Here is a 20,631-nt window from a genome sequence, read left to right on the forward strand (position 1 = left end):
GATGATGACAACGGAAATTGCCGCCATGCGGATGTTGGTTTATTTGTTGATGCCCATTCTCTCTTCTAACTGTTACTCTAACCCCAACTCGTAACTCCTGCTCTCTCTCTCGCTCTCTCTCTTTCCAAGCCAAGTAAATCCCATGTAAATGCGACGCTCAAATCGCAAAATTTCCTAAATTTATGCGTGGCGGCGCCTGATGTATGAGCTGGCAAAGGGCAAAGGGCGTACGGAGGGCTGCCAGAGAATCGGAGATTGAGGGCAGGGGGAAAGACAGTCAAAGGATGGCAAGCGTGTTAGGACGTCCATCCATCATCAGCATCACTCAGTTTTGACATATCATTGAAATCTTAGCCCAACGTCGTCATCATCTGTGACGTTTCATTAACCTCCGTCGCCTCCTCCATCCCTCAGTCGTATGCCACAAGCCTGTTGATGACTAAGGGCAAGGGAGGAGGAGGGGGCAAGTGTTAATATCAACAAGCGACTGTGCGACGCAATCTACCGATTTCCGCTTAACCAAGCCAAACATTGCATTTTTGATTAGAGCCCAAGGCGCCCTTAAGCCGTTGCCCAAAAATGTTGCCGCTGGCAGCAACCAGAAACACACCGGGAATCTCGAGACGAGGATGAAGGGGGCGTGTTACTGCTGCTGCCTCTGCTGCTCCTTGATTGAAGGGTGGGTGCTCAGTCAGTTTGTTTGCCTTGGATTGGGGATTGGAAACGAAGTTGGACTTGGAGTTGGTTTTGGATTATATCTTGGGGGGAGTCGGACAACAGTTAAGATCGATAGCAGAATAACAAGGGAATGGCTTGTTATTTTCTTATTACGGTTTTGTTTTTCCCATTTTTTCCTTTTCAATATTCACACTTATTTCATGGCCAAGAGAAAATCATCATCATTGTATAGCTTTATTAAATCGTGTCTGGAAGTCTGACATAATGTTAAATTGGCGTTGATAAAATGAGGTAAGTTAAGGTAGACTGTAAGTCAATTTCTCGGTTCTTATGCGAATCATTCTTTTGGTATTGTAGATAAACTAATAAGAATTGGTAAAGATACAACAGTTTTAAATTTATTTGAAGAACAATTATGCATAATTTAACATTATCTATGAAAGTTTGTGTAATCTAAGTAGTAAAAGGTATAGAACGAATGCATGAAACTATGAAATCGATTTCTGATAATAATAGAATGATATGGAAATGGATACTTTAATTGCTAAATATGCTTTTGACTAAACTGTTTTTTAATAAAGACATGCATGGATGTTTAATATAAAATAAGAAGTATATTTTAAAAAGATTTGCAAACTTTTTCCTTTTGAAAAATTTTCTTTTGACTTACCCTTTAATAGAGATTTTCACACATTTGTAGACGAACCTCGCCTGCAGCATATTATATTCAAATTATGGCGCGCATATCTTCATTCTTCGATTTGGGGTTGATTTGTGTCATCTTGCATACGCATCCACAATGTTGATGGCTTTGGGTGCTCCAAACAGTTTTCGAACTTTTCTAAATTATGCACAAAAATACGAACAATTTTTGCTCCTTGGGGATATTTTTCTGTTCAGTGAATTGCTCTTGATGCCAAAACTGATTTCCATCGAATGCAAAAGGGTTGACAACTTTTCTGTTTTTGAAAACCCGCAGCTAATATGACAGACTGTCGCCCATTCCCCTCTATTCCCCCTCCACTGCACACACACACACACACACACGTGTCAGAGGAGTCGATTTAAATAAGTTCGACGCGCAGTAAAGTTGACAAACAGTTATTGTTTTTGTTGTAGTTAGTATGGAGTAAAAGGAAATACTGCCCCGTCGAATTTCGGATAGAGGTTCTTTCCCCCCTCTTTGGCCTAGGCTTAATGATGAAATTTCAATAAATGTCATTTGGTCTGTTCCAAAGTGTCAACATGGCACCTCCACTGCTCCCCCACTGGGGTATGGAGATGGAGCACAGCTGTCAGCTCGTTTGGAGTTCGCGTTGAATGCGTTAATAATGACACTTTTTTTTGGGTTTGACTCGTTCGTGTCGAACAACGTGTGTGTGTGAGTGTGTTCTGTATGCTATCTAACTAGCTGGGCTCCCAGTTGTCCTCTCCGTCGTTGCAGCCCTTAAATTTAATTACTTTTTCATTGCTCATACGCACTGTGCACCGACAGAGACAGAGCAAGCGAGAGAGAGAGAGAGAGAGAGAGAAAGCGAACGAGAGAGACAATGGCCGCTGGTGATTGAAACTCGTTTAAATTTGCATGTAACAAGCAAGCGAAGAAATTGGCAACTGCGTTCGCAGTTCGCACTCTGATTGCAGACGGCGACACAGGACACAGCAGGACTCTCTGCGTCCTCCTCGCTCTGCCCGCATTCGAGTCACGTCATCAATAGTTGACAGTTTTATAGCCAGTTGTCGGTGATTGTCACAATGGCCATTTAATATTTGGACATTGCCACTCGTCCATTTCTCTCTCTCTCCTCACCCTTCCTCTGACGAGGAAATTGTTGGCTCAGCCAACATATTTGATCACATTGCTGTGTGCCTTATAGCGCACACACTACCGTCACTATTGTGGCCAATAAACAGATGACAAAACTGTTCACGCCATTTCCCATACTAATAGATATTTTAAAGCTCTTACTCAGAGTCAAAGTTGGAGTCAGTTTCAGTTTGTGTTTCTTCAGATTGGAAACTATAGCCTTCGGATTCTAGTTCAAAGTGAGTGCTGGAATATTCAGTTCCATCTCAGAATCAGCTTCAGCAGTGCTAGTGTCAGTAACAGAATTAAAATTACAATCGGAATCATCATTATCAGACTCGGCTTCCGAATTTTCGTTGGTGTCCATAGCTTCTCCAGTAAACATTTATTATTCAAACTCCATAACATACCATTCTGATAACAAAAACCAAAGAATCTATTGCACTTAAAATCAGAAATGTGATGGTTAGACATAGAAGTGGAAAACTATCGATAACACTATTGATACTATCGATGTTTCAGCTCTTTTGAATAGCCAACGATATTGATCGCTCTCCATTTCTAGCAATACAATATTAATCGATATGTGATGCTTACGAAATTGGTAACGAACTATTGAATTAATAGCAATCAACGTAGAAATAAACTTTTACTTACGATATCTCTAACTTATTAACAAAAGAGGTTTAGTTTTTTTTAAATAAATATATTATAACATAATAAACATGAAAAATAATAAATGTAATCCTCCTAATAAGCTCTAAATATTTCTAAAATTAACTTAAGCATACAATCTACAAAGTAAAGTATCTCTTTTGCAGTAATTAATGAAAATTGTTATCCTTAATTATTATATTTTAATATATTTCGTTAATAAATTTCTCTTCACTCTACTATTGAGAATAGCGGCAGTTTGACTGAAAGAATGTAGTTTATTGCAATGATACTGCGACACATCAAAGACTAAAGAATGGAACTACAGCCGCTGCTATTGATAGAGCAGTCGATAGTTTCGACAACTCTATTTAACAACACAACAGAGCAAAAGTTGTCAAAAGGTAAAGAATTTGTATGCCAGAGAAGTGTTCTCTCTCGTATCTTTTATAAATTATGCACAGATTCAGGATCTCCGACTATTGAGAATGGTTTTAAGTATCGCACTCCACCTGCTGACAGTTGAACTTAAAGCCTCTCGGCCAACCAATTGTATGTTTAATACATCATTGGCCATTATGTCAGTGGACAGATTTTCCATAATGAGTATTTCATTGGATGGCCACTGTGCCACTCGATAGCGATGCTCCAACCAAAGGGCAGAAAACGTGTTGGGTTGGGGGCGGGGGAGGGACAAAAGGGTTTCCCGTTTACTTGCGGTTTTGTGCGAATTCAAAGCCCGCCGCTGGCAACTCGCCACATTTCCTGCTTCGAGTCGTGTGTGAAATATTAAAATTCAATTAAAATGGCGTTAATCCCGACAGCCAGCAGGCAGCATCAGGAGGAGGCAATAATGCTGCCAACGTCTGTCATAATTGTCAACTCTTTGGACATCCATCCATGTCACATGCAGCGCTCCGCACTTGGCATAATGATGCTCATCAGGCCGGAGCCTGCCTCCTGGCTCCTGGCTCCTGACTGTTGCCTGTTGGCTGCTGCTGGTTCAATGGCGACTGCTGATTTATAAAAGAAAAAAAAATTCGCATTGCAAATTGCACTTCAGACATTCATTTATGATCAATGGCCAGCCAGTCCGGCTGGTCAATGATAATGGTTAATTAATAAATATATCTCTCGCCGGGCTTTCAGCTTCAACTGCAGTCCACTCCAGTTCTCTTTGACCCACTCGTATAAACTGCACTACAACTTTGGTCTAGCCTGCTCCTATATGAATCCAATTCCCATAAAGGGCTGGCTTTAAGTCTTTAATTTAAAAGGCAATTGCATACGAAATTACGTGAGCTAAGGCAAATACTACTCTACACTTTATTGTCTGCCAGTCAATCGCAAGTAGCTCTGAGATGTCTGTTTGATTAGGCGTGCTGGCAGCCAAATAAATACCAATAAACAGACGGCAGACACACACACACAGAGAGAGTCAACTCTTCACAGCTTCAAGGTGTCAACTGTACACGTACTCACAACACTCACAACTGACACTCACTCCCACACACTATTCACACACACTCTCTCTCTCTCTCTCTCTCTCGACTCATGCCACAATAAGGCCACTTGAGCCATCGAAGGGCGGCTGCTTGAGTCAATATTTGATGGCGAGCCAAAAGTTTCACTGGCAACTTTTTCACAACCGAGTCTCAAGACTTTTTCCGCTCGCTGTCTAGGCGGGGCGTTACTTTCCTGTTGCCTTTGAAGTTATCATTCTCTCCCCCGGTAAGAAAACTGCAGCACCGACTTCTTTTTAGTTGTTGTTAAATTTTTAAATTTTACTATTCGCTAGTCAAAAAGGTGGAGAGTGATATTGGCTTTTGGCTGGCTGGTGTACCTGGGCATGCTCGTGGAACGCCTCATTGATTGCCCATTTAGAACCGCAAAATTTAATTTATCTGCCATCAGTTGATGTTCTTGCGGTTTACCAATACACACACACACACGTGTGCGTGCATTCATGCCACGCACTGTCCTCCCAAAAAGGACCCACCTCGGTTCTTGTTGTCCCTTTTGTTTGGCGTTTGCTTGGGGACCCATGTCAAAAATTGTTCAGCAGACGCTCAGGCGCTTGCTTTTCTGATAACATTTGCTGCCGTTTTGTGTGTGTACTCATGTGTGATTGTCTATCTATGTGAGTGAGTGTGTGCGAGTGCCAGTGTGTGTGTCTGTGTGTGTTTGTGGTGTTTAAGATATCATCTGTCTCTGACGCGTCCCAGTCCCAGTCCCAAATGCCCCAAGCCCCCACAAACCCTAACCCCAAACTTCAAACCCTGGTACTCAGCTTCAACTCTGCTGCTCGACCGACGGGCACTTCCGTTCTCTCTTAGCTGGAGAGCTGGCTTTGGCTGCCATTGCCACCTGCCGTTTGACACCTAAATTCGCTCATTGTTGGCAGCCTTGGCGCTACTTTTATGAACTTGTAGCTGACTGCGACTTGGAACGGTAATCGCATTGACAACGATAGAGAGAGAGAGAGAGCGAGAGCATCGAGAAAGATATCTTCCTACTCCACCTCCGTGATGTTCTTGGGGGAATTGAAAGACTACACACTTGTACATGCGATTACTTCTACATATTGACAAGTGAGTCCCCCTTGCCCCGCTTGCGATGCGAAACATGCACTCAAATTTCAGCACTTCATTCAATTCGCAATTCGTTTCAACAATTGAAATGCGATTAGCGCCAAGGTGTGCGCCAGAGGATTAGATTCCCGACTCTCCCTCGCTTTCTCTCTCTTTCTCTGCATTCGCAGCTGAAGGGAAATTTGCCCTAGAGCTGAGTTTTTTGGGATGCGGGTCTCAGTTGTTCGGGCGTTCGCTGCTATGGCAAGCATTTTTGATTTATGTGAAATTGAGTTAAATTCGCTTAACTCACACATCCCGTCATACATCCACATCCACATCCACCCAGCCCAACGAAGCCCCATCCCCATCCACAACTTGCGTTCTAATCAAGGCTATTCACTGGCCATAAATCAAATTAAATGGCTGTCACATATCGCCAGTTTTGGGCGCCACCAGTTCCACACAGCTTCGTTACTTCGCCAAACTGTTGTTATTTTGGCTCGCTGTCAGCTGAGCATAATTAAAAGCCCGAGCCATGATGCGAGAGGAGAGCGCGGGGGCATTGGATCCGCTATGGATTACAGACTTGCAAAGAGATTGTAAAGTATAAACTGGAATTAGAGCGGAACAGCTCTCGAAAAAACGCCCCGCAATCAGAAGCTCTTTTATTTCGTTACACCAGTTCCTTAAATTTGTTATCTTTTTTTTAAAAGCTGCTGGAAAGATTTTTTAAAAATTGATTAGAAATATATAAATGGTTAGAACGAAGAACTTTATAACACAATTCTTATTAAATTATTAATAACCCCATACAGAAACAAGTAAGAAAGTTACAGTCGAGTGTGCTCGACTGTAAGATACCCGCTACCCATTTTTAATGAAGGCAAAATATTGCGGTATCATTTTCAAAATATACCGAAAATACTTAAAAATACTAAAAATATACCAAATGGTATGTTTGGAATATCGATATAGTACACCATTCAAAATATACCATAGACGGCACAATACCAGATTGTCGGCCAAAGCAACTCAGACCCCTAGTAAGTAGGCGTTTTTGCCCATACAAAAGTATTTCTTCAATAACTTCGACAATTTTTATCCGGAATCATAACTACTATAGTAATTATTGTATATACCAAAATTCGCAACTCTAGCTTTAAAATTAGGCATGTTATTCGATTTTTTTTACTGGCGGAGGTGGAAGTGGGCGTGGCAAAAATTTGAAACAAACTTCATTTGCGTGCAAACATAACAAATGCTCTATCTCTTATAGTCTCTGAGATCCAGTGTTTCATACGGACAGACGGACATGGCTAGATCGTCTCGGCTGTTGACGCTGATCAAGAATATATATACTTTATAGGGTCGGAGATGCCTCCTTCTACCTGTTACATACATTTCCTGCCGGCACAAAGTTATAATACCCTTCTACCCTATGGGTATTGGGTATAAACAGGGTCTTCAAATGATTATAAGCATTTTTAGCACATCAAATTGATTTATTTTTAGATTTTCCAATTATTTATATATTATGTTACCTATATTTATATATATATATATATATATTGATAAATTAAGAACAGCACCACTTTTTTTGTATATTTGTTTATAGAAATGTTTAGTTGTCCCCTAATGTAATACATTGGGATTTTCTTTTTCAGGGGTAAAATAAGAATGGCTATTTGGAATTTATCCTTTAAAGTAAGAAAACCAATTTGCTTAGGCTCATAACTTTAATGAGCGGCAGCAACATGTGTAACTATCAATTACTTTAAATGCAAACTAATAATTTTAACACGTGTTGGAAAAGTCTAGTCTACGAATTAGCAAAAAATAATGGATAGTGCTAAATCCAATAACTCTCTACGGACGGTTCTCTGTGAACGTTGCTTGACGCCGATGAACCTTGCGCAAATCTTCAACGTCAGTGTGTCCTGGTCTATAGCCTTCCCCCGTCACTGGATTGCCCACTGAAAATCGGCATCAATTATAATTTCAAAATTATTATTTGTTAAATATTCACCTCTAGTCTTTGGTATCTTGGGCTTCAGCCCACCGACACCATCGCCATTGAGCCCAGTTCCAGTTATCGGATTGCGTGAATACATAATATTGTCCGATTCCTTCTCTACATACAATGTGTTAGGATTTGATTCTAGAAAAATAAACGAATTTTAAAGCTTCAAAATTCGAGCAATAATAATACTCACGGCTCATTTTCTTCGCTTAGTTCGTTGAAATAAAAACAGAATGTTAAAATATTGTTAAAATATTTCTTTATTGAATTTTGTGACAATTAAAATGAGCCTAGATATTGGTCGAATATAAAACTCGGACTAGATGAAAATTGTGATTTGATTTCCCTTAAGTCTGAGGGTTGATTGAGTTACTTTGCAGCGGCGACTAATTTCCAATTTGAAAGTTGTTTAGGAAAAGTGTCAAGAAAGTCGCAGATGAGTTGAATGAGTTGATGATAAGGCAACATATTTATAAAATTGTACAGAAGAAAGTTTTATTACAATATGGTAGGGTAGTTAAGAAATTTTAGAAATATATTAAGGAAAAATTTGAATTTTTGGTACTTAAAAAAATAACTATATTTTTTATAACTCCTGAAAATTTGAGTTCGCTCAGATCAAATTATTGAAGTTATTAAAGAAATACTTGTATTATGGGACTTAGTTGCTGTGGCTGATTTTGAATGTTGTAATATATCAATATACCAAATATAGGCTTTGATATATTTTTGTTATTTTTGTGGCATATTGAATTAATACTGCACTGTTTTACTCACATTCGAGCACACCCAAATGCAGCTTGTTTCTTAAAAATCTGTTAAATAATTGTCATCATAGACAATAATATAAAATCATCTATGAATAATCGTATTCATCATTCAGCCTGAGTATTTTTGTCAAATACCAACCATATTAATCTGCTCAAATTACCTTTGGATTGCCATTACCATCATTTAGCTTTGTCTATTGTTATTACCATATCAAAGCGACAACATGACGTATACGCAATCTCTGCTCTAGTTGATTAGCTGCCACACAATGTGGCCCACAGCGATAAGCAGCTGTTGTTGTTTGTTTTTTTTTTTTTTTTTTTTTTTTTGAGTTAACTCTCATGCTGCACAGTTGCACTTCCTCTCGGTTTGCCGATCCCATCAAGAGTAGCTAATTTACTGCAATTCTCATTCCCCTTTGGCATTAGAAATCCTTTTGACTTCAAAGAAGAACTGTTGCTTGAAGTGCGTGCTCCGAGCACAGTCCACAGTCGCAGCTCCCCCAGCTCCTGGAGCGTTGCCAAACACTTCACGTGGTAGGCAGCTTTGGTAGGCTCGCCTTTGACACTGTCAAACGTGCTCCGGCCTCGGCTTCAGATGGCCAGCTTCAGTTCCCAGCTTGAGCTGCATCCTAACTCACCCTAGTTCCACTTTCCAGTAGCTTCTCCCCGAGCGCGTCAAGTGCATTTGTTTTTTGGCTTTTGTTTTAATTGGCTTGCACAGCAGCTTGGCGGAGTCCTGCTCCTTCTACTTTTGATCCTTCTGCTGTTCTGGACCCATTGCCTGGCTGCTTTGGCAAACTACATGCCCCACACGTCCCCCAAAACTCTTTTGCCACCCACTTCGCTCATTAAACATTTACTCGCAACGCTTTGTCGGCGTGAACTTTGATGTTGACTTTGCCAGCGCATCGTCCAGGACTCGCTACAGGACCAACAAACACACACAGAGTGAGAGAGAGAGAGAGAGGGAGAGAGTTCCACTTGGTTCCTCTTCTCCTTTCATGTGCAACAGAGATAACCACTTGAGATTGCATCACTCGTTGCCTTTCGCCTTTGCCTCGCTTTCCAAGCTCATATCTCGCTGCTCCCGGCTCTCGTTTTGTCTTGTAAAAAATGCATTTTCGCCACAATCTGTGGCGCTTGCTGCAAGGTGCGTATATGCGCCACTTGTCTTTGACAGTGTGTGCTGTACTTGTGTGTGTGTGTGAGGAGGTTGCAAGTTGCACCTACAGTAGTAGCAGCTGCTGCAACGTTCTTACATGCTACATGCATTTTTCACAAAAATTAACATGCGATTTGTGGAACAATTTTTGTTTACAGTTCTGCCAAAGTTGACCTTTTTAGTGTCACTTTTAGCTATTTTTCAGCTAGAATTCTATGATTTATCTCCGAATTTATATAAATAACTTGCTTAACTCGCATAAAGCAATAGAGATGAAATTTGTTTAAAAAGCTTTACACAAATTTATAAAATTGAAATATTATATCAAAATTAAATATATTTATATATATTTAATATGTAGTAAATAAGCATAAAACAAATTATTTTTAACTACAGTAAAATCCGGTTATAACGACGCCGCTTATAGCGTCCGTCCGGTTTTTGAGACGAAAATTCGATGACTTGGTGGGTCCCCATACAAATTAAATTGATTAAAATATTAGTTAGTTGCATTTTCAAAACCAATGGCAACCATAAAATAAACAAAATTTTATTTTTCAATTTTTTGGTTTGTAGGTGTTCCGGATATAACGACGGTCCCTTGAAAGTCGCTATAACCGGATTCTAATGTATATATAATATTAATTTGTGTGGGTACTTTTACTTTTATGTTATCAAATGTTATTAAATAAATTTTAAACAATAGATAGATTCCTGCAATCAAAATGGGCAATAAAAGCGACATAGTGTGGTATTAATTTTAAAATATACCAAATTAATATACCAAAAAACTACTAAAATATACCAAAGGCTATTTTGAATAAATTAATACAGTACTATATTTAAAATATTGCCATAGCAAAGTTAGTCAAAGTAAAAATGATTATTTGAATTTGATATCTTTTTTAATGGTTACGATTATTATGTACCAAATCAAGTTAGATCTTTAAAATCAATATGCAAAATAATATGTGAAATAAAGTAAAAATAAGTAAAATAATAAAAATAAATGCATATCGAAAATTTGAATGTTCAAATTTATAACGACAATTATTAGAAGCTATAGCTATCTGATATTTTGTAATAATATATGAGGCAATCACTTTCATACCAATAACTGTATCACGATAGCTTCTAAACCCAACATGGAAACTTGATTGTAGGCAAACAAACGGACTCAAGCATTAGTTAAGTTTTAACGACTCTGTTGCCAACTATAGTTAAGAGTTATCTTTCTGTTATCCGAGCAGCTTTTCGTTGATTGCAAGCCAATTAATGCTGCAACTGTAGTCGAGTTGCAACATAGCTCTCAGCACTCTCCCCGGCTCTAAAGTGCAGTGCTCCTCGAATACCAAAAACAATCAAAATTAAAACGCACATGTCATAAATCAAAGGCTTTTTCCCAGGATCTAGCAACTAAACAATGCAATAGACTTTCATCTCTCTCTCTTCCTCTCTCTCTCTGCCAAGTCGAGTTGAGTTTGGCATTGTCATGTTGCTGTGGTCCTGTGGAAAGCGGCAATTCACTTAGGACCCACACCAGCAACTCCAGCTCCAACTCCAGCTCCAGCTCCTGCTCCAACTTCACTTGGCATCGTTTACCCAGCCATTCAGAATGCGACTACCTGTATTTATGGGTTTCCACTGGGCTTTTATCTGTGGCAACAGCAACGACGGCAGCAATGGCAACGGTAGTTACATTCCATTCATAAATATTTTTCATTCACTTACTCTTCCTCACTCCCACTTCTTCCTCTCGTTCTCTCTCTCTCTCTCTCTCTCTATCGCTCTCGCTCTTTAGATTTTTGCCTTTTGCGGCAGATGCCTTCAGCTGAATCTGAAGTTGAGCCGAGTTGTTGAGCGTTTGATGCCATTTGTTATTGTTGTTGCTGTTGTTGTTGCATTTGCATTTTAAGCGCTCGCCTCAACTGGGAACTGGGAACTTGAATCTTGCAGTTTGGAGCTCTATGAAGCGCCATTGTTTGCATATGTTCGCCGACTGCATCCCTTTGATCTTTTGCCAAGTGAAAGCGATTGCGGCTCCTAGCCAACTTCCAAGTCCCTAACCAACCGCTGGAGGTTCCTCATCTCATCTCCTTTTTCTTTTTTTTTTTGTGTGTATGTTTCTCTTGCGCCTGCTGCCAAAGTTAATTGCAAGGCCTCAAATCGCAGCTCTAATTAAAAAAAAAATATTGTATACACTGCGTTTTTTTTTTTTTTTGCATGTCTATATTTTTGCCAGATTTTCGCAATTAAAATAGGAAAAAAGTTGAGAGCTGCCGCAATGTCAGCTCTTCTAATTAGTGTGGCTTTTGGCCAAGAAACTGAAGGACACGCTCTCCAATTCGTGTGTGTCAAAAGCTGCAGCAGCAGTTACTGTACAGTTATATACCAAATATACTATGTAGTATATGCTCGACTAGACGCATTTTAATCCATGTTCAAAATCAGCAGCATGACAATTTTCAACGTGCAATAGAAAATGGGCAGATTTTCGTGTTGACAGCGGCTTTTCGCTCGCAATTTAGGCGAATTTAAATGCTTAATGCTAATGTGACATTAATGACATGCATGCCGCAATGATAACAACAACACACATGTGTCTGAGTGGGCTTATTAAATCATTTATGCAGGTCTTATAAATTTTCATTAAAGTTTAATAAATTTCGGGAGCAGAAGCAGAAGCAGCAGCAGCTGCTAAACAGCCGACTCCTGACTCCTGACTCTAGAACTGTTGCTGCTGCTCGCTGCTCTCCCCTGTTGAAGTTTGAGTCCTGTTGCAGGCTGTTGTCAGTCAGTGATTATGTAAATATTTCAACACAAATTAAAATCAAAATTAAAATTACAAAAAGCTGCCGCCAGCCTTGCCCACAGGCAACACATGTTCCAGCAGCTCCTTGTGGTTCTGTTCTGTGCCATCTCTCACTCTCCTTCCCCCCTTTCAGAGTAGCATCTCCCAGCAGTTCTCGTTGTATCTTTTGGTGTCCCGGTGCCTAACACTTTGCCGCATCGTTGGCTGCTTAGAAGGTGGAGAGCAGCAGCAAGCGTTGAGCGAGCAACTTTTCCAAGCCCGCCTCTTCCCATGTGTGTCTTATGGGAAATTTAAATAAAGTCAGCAGGCAATTTATTTGCATTAACATGTTGTCTCTGTGTTGCTCTCTCTTTCTTTCTCTATCTCCCTCTCGTTCGCTATGTGTGTGGCGTATGTTGCTGTATGCAAATTTCCGCGCCTGCTGTCAGCCATTTGCCGTTGTCGCTTCGTCATTTTGTCGTCTTGTCGTTGGTCGCTTCATTGAATTTTGCCATGCAATAAAATCAAATTGTTCAAAAGCTGCGATGGCAACAACAATAAGATCAGCAGCAATAGCAACAACATCCGCAACATGAATGCAAGCCAACCGCGCCCATTTCCATTGCGTCGCCCACATTTGGCCATTTTCTGATTTATTGCGTCGCTGCGTAGCTTTTTATTTTGCTGCCAGCCCAAAAGTATGCTACACTTTTTTCGTTTCACATTTCCCCACTATAAATCAAAAGCAACAACAATTTGTAACTACCATGCACAGTGTTGTAGTTGTAGTTGTTGCTCTGTTGCACTCTTTCTGCCAGCCGCTGTGTTTAATCATTAACGTTTTTTTCGGCCTGTCATTTTTATTGTTATTAATTAATCAGTGGAAATTGTTAAAAGTCGCATGGGAAAAAAGCACATGAAAATTATACAAATTAGCCAAAATATGCGCATTTTTAACACACTGCCAAGTTAGCTTTTAAAAATAATTGTTGGAAACAAATGTAAGTTTATTAAATAAAAAATGTAAATGTATGAAAATACACATGTAAGTTTGTGCAATAAATAAGCTTATAGTTATAAAAACAATCTACAAAATATTATTATTATTATTAGAAGGAATTATTTTTATATTAATCCATTGCAAATAGTATTTTATAACTATTTAAACTATTTCCTTAAAATATTAAAACTAATAGAGAATTATCAGAGTGATCTCTGAACTTCGTTTACTCATTATTATAGCTAACTAATTATGCATATTATTTATTTTTAACTTAATTAGACATTATATCTAACTAATCGTACTTTACATTTGATAAATTTACAAAAATTATCATATAAACTTTTCTTTCTTACTTACTTATTTTATATTTAAATTTGTTTTTGTTTAACTTTTTCATAAAATATTAAAACATAATGCAATCTCTACTCACTTTTATATACATAGGTTAAAAAATTCATTCATTAATAATTTAGTAAAAATCAGTTGTAAATTTTGCTAAATTAATTATACAACTGTAATCTATTAGTTAATGTAGCCTATTTTTACTCTTTGCTTGAGTGCAGTCTATGAAAAAAAAGTGCTCACAATTGTCATATTACTCGGATTTCCGTAGCATTCAGATTCGAATGCGAGAATAATACGAACATGTCCAAGCCCAAATGTAAACAGCGAGGCGTGGTATTGTGATGTTACGCGTATTGTTTATTGTTTATAATTTTTGTAATTTTAATTAAATAACTCGACGTTTTGTTGATGCAATGGTTTAATTAAAATATCGCTGATGGCTCACTTGCCAGTTTGTTGTCAGCTGTCAGTTTTTGTAGAAATCGAGTCTGGGATTGGTTTGATTTCGTGGCAAACCCATCAGTATTCATTTGGACAATGAAGCACTTCCTTGGGCCGCCGAGGCGACAAATTTGGGTTCATCAAATCAGAGTCAAGGGCTTCTCGCCCACAGAAATCCACAATGAGAAGGAAATGTCAAATGGCATTTGCACAAATCATTACGATTAACAAATATTCGCTTATACACTTAAGAGGTCTTCACTCAAGTTGCCTCCATCTCGAAATACACAAACGAGTGTACTGCACATAAAAACAAATGGGCTGACGCCTGTTTTGGATGGGGGCAACATCATCTCAAGTTTGTGGACAGATTTGTGGCGTGTGTAAAAATGCTAAATAAACAAGATCTGAGCAGATCGCAGCAATGATTAAGTGCAAGAAACAACCCACTTGGATAACTCAATTCCCCTCGAATAATAACAAAATAACTTGCAGCGCTGTTTTCAATTTCACTTCAAGCGCCTCATAAAAATGGCAAATTGAGTGGCGTCGCCCCCGTTGAGTCTCACTGGATTTCCCCCGCTGCCCGCTGCCCGCCTGCTGCAGAGTGTCTTGCTGGCTTTTTAACTAATTGCCCAACACGCAGACCATAATTTTTGGCGCATAGTCGCAATAGGTCGGTAAACAAAACATGCTTTTGGCCATAAAATAGCGTGTGGTAGAACTAAATTCCAAATTTCGAATTCCTCGAAACCCACTCGACTCGACTTTGCCCGCATTTTGTTTTCATTTTTTGTGCTACAAAACATTTTCTAATTGCAATGCAAACAAATTTCCATGCACCGCAGGTGTTCAACAATTTCGACGAATGCATGAATGAAATTAATTGTTGAAACAATATTTAGCCAACGACGATTGATGAAGCCATTAAGAATAAACTAGCGAGCAGGACTAGCAAAAATAAAATCCCATTAGCATCGTTTTCAGCAGTTGAGCAATTGAAATTGCTGCTCATATTACCCTGGTGATATAAGGTGATATAAGGATGCTTTATCTACTATTTTCTTTTGATGCATTGCTCAAATGACTCGCAAGCAAGAGAGTTTCTCAGATTCTAATAAACCAGCAGCAGCAGCAACAGAAGCAAGCCAACGTCGTCGGTGGCATTTGTCAACAACAACATTTGACCCTTCAGGTAGCCCAACTGGCTGACCACAAGTGAGCCGGCCGGCAGCAGGTCTTTGTGGGGGTAGGTGTTGAGGAGTATGAGGGCGAGGGGTCTGCCATTGACAATATACTTACTTTGGCACTGTGCTGCCAACCCTTGTGCTTGTGTTGTGCAAAGAGGAGCAGGGGGCGCTTTGTTTTTGTGTACTTGGACTGTGTAGCTTTTGCTTGCTCACTCTCTTTCTCTCTCTGGCTCTCTTACAAACTCAGCTTATACCGCGACATGCGCATTGGCTGTTTCATATTCCGTATTCCAATTGACAAGTTGAGTTGTGTGAAATGCCCCACTAACTACCCACTTAATAATATTTCACAACATTTGCTTAATAACATGTATATTTATTTATTTTTAGTATATTATTTACTTTTGCAACTAGTGCAAATTTAAATCTAACGCTCAAGCTGCAAACAAGTTGGCAGCACCGGCAGCTCCAATTCGCACTCGTTTCATTTGGCATCGGCGCAGTAACAGCTGTTTTGCGCTCTCAAGCGCTCTCTCGCTCTTTCGGTATCGCGCTCAATTTGCACAAACAAAACGTAGAAGGTGGCGGAGAACTGACGCTGGGGCCGCGCTTGGAAAAGTCGCCAGAAATGTCAGTTAGCAAGTGGAAATCACCGGAAAAACTACGCAACGCGGCAAAAATTCAAAGCGACTATCGGCAAATCGGCAAGCGGCAAAACAGCAGCAGCAAAAGCAGCGTGAAAAGCAGCGCGGTCGACGTCGTCGGGAGCTGAGGTGGAATAGAGTAAAAGAATGCACGAATGCGAAACGCGACAGCAGCGGCAGCGGCGGCGAATGCTGATAACAAAGCGTGCGGCGCGTTAATAACAATAACAACAACAGCAAAAAGAGTCGCGCGTTTAATTAACAGACAGCCAAAGCAATAGCAATAGCAATAACAACAGAAGCCGAAGCAGAAGTTGGCGGCAGCGCAGTCCGCGTCAACGTCGCGTGTGGGAGTTTAACAGTTTCCTTGCCCATTGCACGACGAGCGAAAAACTGATAAAAACTGCATTTGATTGCAATTTTGGCGGCATTTGCAAACCGAACAACGGCGAACGCGCAACGCAAAAAGAAATCAATAAAAAACAAAACAAGCAAGCGGTAAAACGGTAAACGACAAAAGCTTCTCACCCAACAGTTTCTAGTGTGCGTGTGCGTGTTTGTGTGCATGCGTGTGCGTGCCTATGTGAATGTGTGTGGCTGTCTCTGTGTATGTGTGTGTATCTAAATAGCAAAAAGTTTGTTCGCTTGTGAGCGCAGCTGTTTGTTGAAAGTGAAGGAAAAATCATTGACGGGAAATGCGAAAAAGGCAAAACAAAAAAAGAGAGAATAAAAAACAACACACAATTGCACTCACAACAACGACAACAGCGAAAGACGAAGCAAAAACAACAACAACAACAACAGCAGCAGCAAACACAAACAACACACAAAGAGAGCGAGCGCCAACGTCGAACGTCGACGTCTCTGTCGTCAGCTCAGACGACAGCGTCAAGCTTTTTTGTTTTTTATTTTACGAGACGAGTTTACGCCAACAAAAACAACAACGCCAGACATGCTTTGTGTTTGCAGCTAGTATCTCGATCCTTTTTGTTGTTGTTTAGCTTTTATTTTGCTTTGCTTTAACTACAGAGACGACACTGAATTTAAACTTGCCGGCAAAAGTTTTAATTCTGCAAATTATTAAATGTAGACATGCTGTTTATATTATTTCATTTTCTATGAGCCACGCTCTGCTTATGCTAAAGGGTTACCAGACTCTAGTATTTACACTCCACCTCTCCCTTTCGCTCTCGCATGTTGGCAAGTAGTCAGCAGTCACCAAACACACTCGGCACTCAACTTCTGTCTGGTGCTTTAATTGAGTTAGTCTGGCAAGGCAGCAACAGAAACAGAAACACGCATGCAGCAAAGGCAGCAATGGCAATGGCGAAAGTAGATGTAGAGGAAGAGAGAAGGAAGCAGCAGCAGCAGCAGCAGCAAAGCGAATCCTGGTCTAACGGGAATTCAAGCTTTAACCAGCAACAATTTCTCAAATGTATAGAAATTGCACATGCATTTTGTCCCTGTTTATTTTATTTCCGCCTGATGAGTTTGCCTTAACTCAATTTGTGAACTTATTTTAAATACAACTTTCGACTAGACGCATTTCTTCATAATTTAGTCTAACATATAGAAAACACTTATTATTATACAGTTTGTTCTTTAGAGTTGAGTCGATATAGAAATGCGGATGCAGATGAATCATACAACTTAGTTAAATACAACTTTGAACAAGCTGCAGTTCTTCATAATTCTGATAAATCTTGTTTTATCATTTGTTGTTCGGAATTGAATTGATAGGAAAATTACTCAATTCAGGCTATTCTTTATATTATTTTATAGCCAAGCAATCATTATTACTAGTTTGTTCTTCTGAATTGAATCAATAGAGAAATTGGTCAGCAGACAAAAATATAATTTTCAATTAAAATATACATAAGTATCTTTTCCTGCGATTCTTTTTGTTAGTCTCTAACAATTTCATTAGTAACTATTGCAAAAATGCAATTTTATATATAAATTCGGAATTAATTTACAATTTATTTAGTTTTTTCACATAAAATTCTTTTCATTTAATTTTCTACCAAAAAATTGCGAATAATTTATGCGGCTCAAATAAAATGTTTCCATTGCAAATATATTTTATTCCCTTGTTGAAATAAATTTTTTCCAACATTTTCGTATTCCCCACAGTTTGAGATATAGCGACGATTAGTTTGCTGGAACTTTTCCTTTTCCGTTTTTATTTTTTATCATTTACCGTGTTTCTTTTGCTTTTTAAAGGGTTTGATAAACACTTTAAAAAAAGCATGACAAACTTTTTATTTGTTGTGTTGTGTTTTGTTGCTGTTCGCTGTTTGTTGTTTGTTGTTTGTGTTGTGCGCCTTTGAAATATTTGGCATTTTTTGTATTAAATTGTCAGTGAAACGAGTTGCATTTGTTCCCCAACCCCGTCTATGCCACATGCCCCATGCAGACTAACGCGATGGCAACAATTCAAAACGTGAACTGCCACTAAAACATGCCAAAAATCTGCGCATTTAAAATATTTGCCCCAGAGCCCATTGAGAGGCAGCCAACCGGGCAGAGGCTGGAATTGTGCACCATAAAAAGGAACTCGATGGCCAGAGAAAGGGAGAGAGGGGAAGAAGAAAAGAAGGAGATGCGAGTGTGGCAGAGCTTTGCCAGCTGGGTCCGCCACTTGGCTGCGATTTGATTTAGTTGTTTAGCCTGCCGGGCGGCCAATGGCAGTTGCCTCCTCCCCTTGGCTACCTCGCACCTGGCTGCCATTCTGAGTTCTCTGTTTGTTGTTTGCTCATGGTCTCCGTTTGTTTGCGTGTGTTGTTTGTATCTCTATCTGACTCTCTATTTCTGTGTGTGTGTGTTCTGTTGCCACGTGCGTCTCTCATTTCTTTGGGCCTTTTCGTAACCGGCCTTTGTTTTGTTTTCTCTTTCGATTTTATTGCTCTCCAATTACTAATCGATATTTCCACAGGTTTCCCCCCACCCCAAACAAGGCAACAATGAAGTGAAATACACACAAGTTGTATCCGATAAATAATCGCGAATCGTTCAACTTAAACTTGCAAATTCAATGCTTAACACTTAGTTACTTGATAATATTATAAGCAAATGCAACCGTTCCGTTCCGTGCCGTGCTAATGCAAATCGTATACGACATACAGATAAATCTGTTAACTTAACCTAAGTGCAATAACTAAAACAATCCAACATACGAATCATATTTCTAAGGATTCTGCTTCTCAACACTTTAATCGGGTAAGTTTATATATGGAACACATCCTTTATATATTAGAAATACATATAATTTAAGGCCTTATTGAAATTCTTAAAATAGTTCCTTAAAATCCTTACGACTTATTACATATTACTTTTCATATAGGTATTTATGATATTTAAGCTTATTTTTTGCTATTATAAAGAAATGAATTTATTTATAATCTCCTATAAATACTTTTGTGTTTGAGCTGAATAAGTATTGTATTATCTTTTATTGTATATGAAGAATCTCATTGAAATTCGAATATGTGTTATTAAGCTCGTTTTTGTTGAATATTTCTATAAATAACAAAACAAAATCTTGAAATTCTTTACAAATTATTTTTTTAATCGAAACATAATTCCTATAAAATTCTTTATGGCTAAGCCATAATAAAGTCGCTTAAAAACGTTTATCTCGTAAAGCTTATTGCATTAATTAAAACTAGTCTGCAATAGAATATCCGCAGGCTGACAAGCATTTCTAAAATTGATGATATTTGCAGTTTTTCTAGCTTCTTGTATGTGTGTAAGAGAGAATGCTAGTTCATGTTTATCGACTTCAATTTGTTTTTAAAAACTGAACTCGAACTCAATTGGGTAGCTGAAAGAGAGAAAATATACTTCAAAGCAGGGGCCGCTGTAGAGCGGGAAATCTGTGATGGAGGGGCGGGGAAAGTAATCCAAAACACCATTCAAGGGCAACTTTCACCAAACTCTCGAGTGAAATTCGTTACTCTTCCTGTGCCTCTCCCTGAGCCTGTTTTATTTTTTTTCCGTTTCTTTTTTGTTCGCCCCCATTTCCGTATCCAAAACTGTAGTTGATGTGGCTTGAGCCAGCAGCAACAGCAACAGCAGCAGCAGCAGCCGTTGGCCATCAGAGAGACTTGGTCGTCTGGCATTTCCATTTCGCCAGTTGGGCACTTGCCGCAGTGGTCGGACCGACATTGGCAGTTTGGGTCCATCGTGGCCCGGACATACATCAGGCCAAGTTCAAATTTCCTTTTTTTATGAGTGGCAAAATTGTTGCTGCCAGTGTGCTTGCTCTCTTGTTGCAGTTGTTGTTATTATTTTTGCTCGGTTATCCTTAGACCCCCCCCCCCCCGCCCCAACCCCCCAGGAATAACAACACAAAACACGAAGAGAAGGAAAATTTGAAAATGCCTGCCTGCCTGCCTGTTTGGCTGTTTGTTTGGGTTGGCTGGCTGGCTGGCAGTAGAGAGTAGCGAGTAGAGTAGCAAGGACATGGTCACAGCACATGGAGCAAAAGCCGCCGCCATTGACGGCGGCGCACCTTCCAGCCAACCACCCCCAAAATGCTCCAAGTCCGT

The 20,631-nt window shown here is 39.5% G+C and overlaps 2 protein-coding genes across 2 annotated transcripts in view; one reads left to right on the plus strand and one right to left on the minus strand.

Moving 5' to 3' along the window:
- Positions 1 to 7,429: 7,429 nt before the first annotated feature.
- LOC117568713 (microtubule-associated protein Jupiter-like) lies at positions 7,430 to 8,082 on the minus strand. Its single transcript, XM_034249528.1, has 3 exons — positions 7,926 to 8,082; positions 7,739 to 7,870; positions 7,430 to 7,685 (listed from the first exon to the last, which is right to left on the minus strand). Exons 1-3 carry the CDS (start codon positions 7,930 to 7,932, stop codon positions 7,579 to 7,581), a joined length of 246 nt encoding a protein of 81 aa, XP_034105419.1. The 5' UTR covers positions 7,933 to 8,082; the 3' UTR covers positions 7,430 to 7,578.
- Positions 8,083 to 16,016: 7,934 nt separating this feature from the next.
- The window catches only part of LOC117568755 (frizzled-2), a 102,038-nt gene continuing 97,423 nt past the window's right edge, over positions 16,017 to 20,631 (plus strand). The window contains exons 1-2 of the mRNA XM_052005858.1: positions 16,017 to 16,587; positions 19,017 to 19,300. The gene's annotated coding sequence lies outside the window, so the exon portion shown is untranslated. The remainder of the gene's footprint in view (positions 16,588 to 19,016; positions 19,301 to 20,631) is intronic.

Source organism: Drosophila albomicans, chromosome 3 (genome assembly GCF_009650485.2).
Source record: "Drosophila albomicans strain 15112-1751.03 chromosome 3, ASM965048v2, whole genome shotgun sequence".
Taxonomy (NCBI): domain Eukaryota; kingdom Metazoa; phylum Arthropoda; class Insecta; order Diptera; family Drosophilidae; genus Drosophila; species Drosophila albomicans.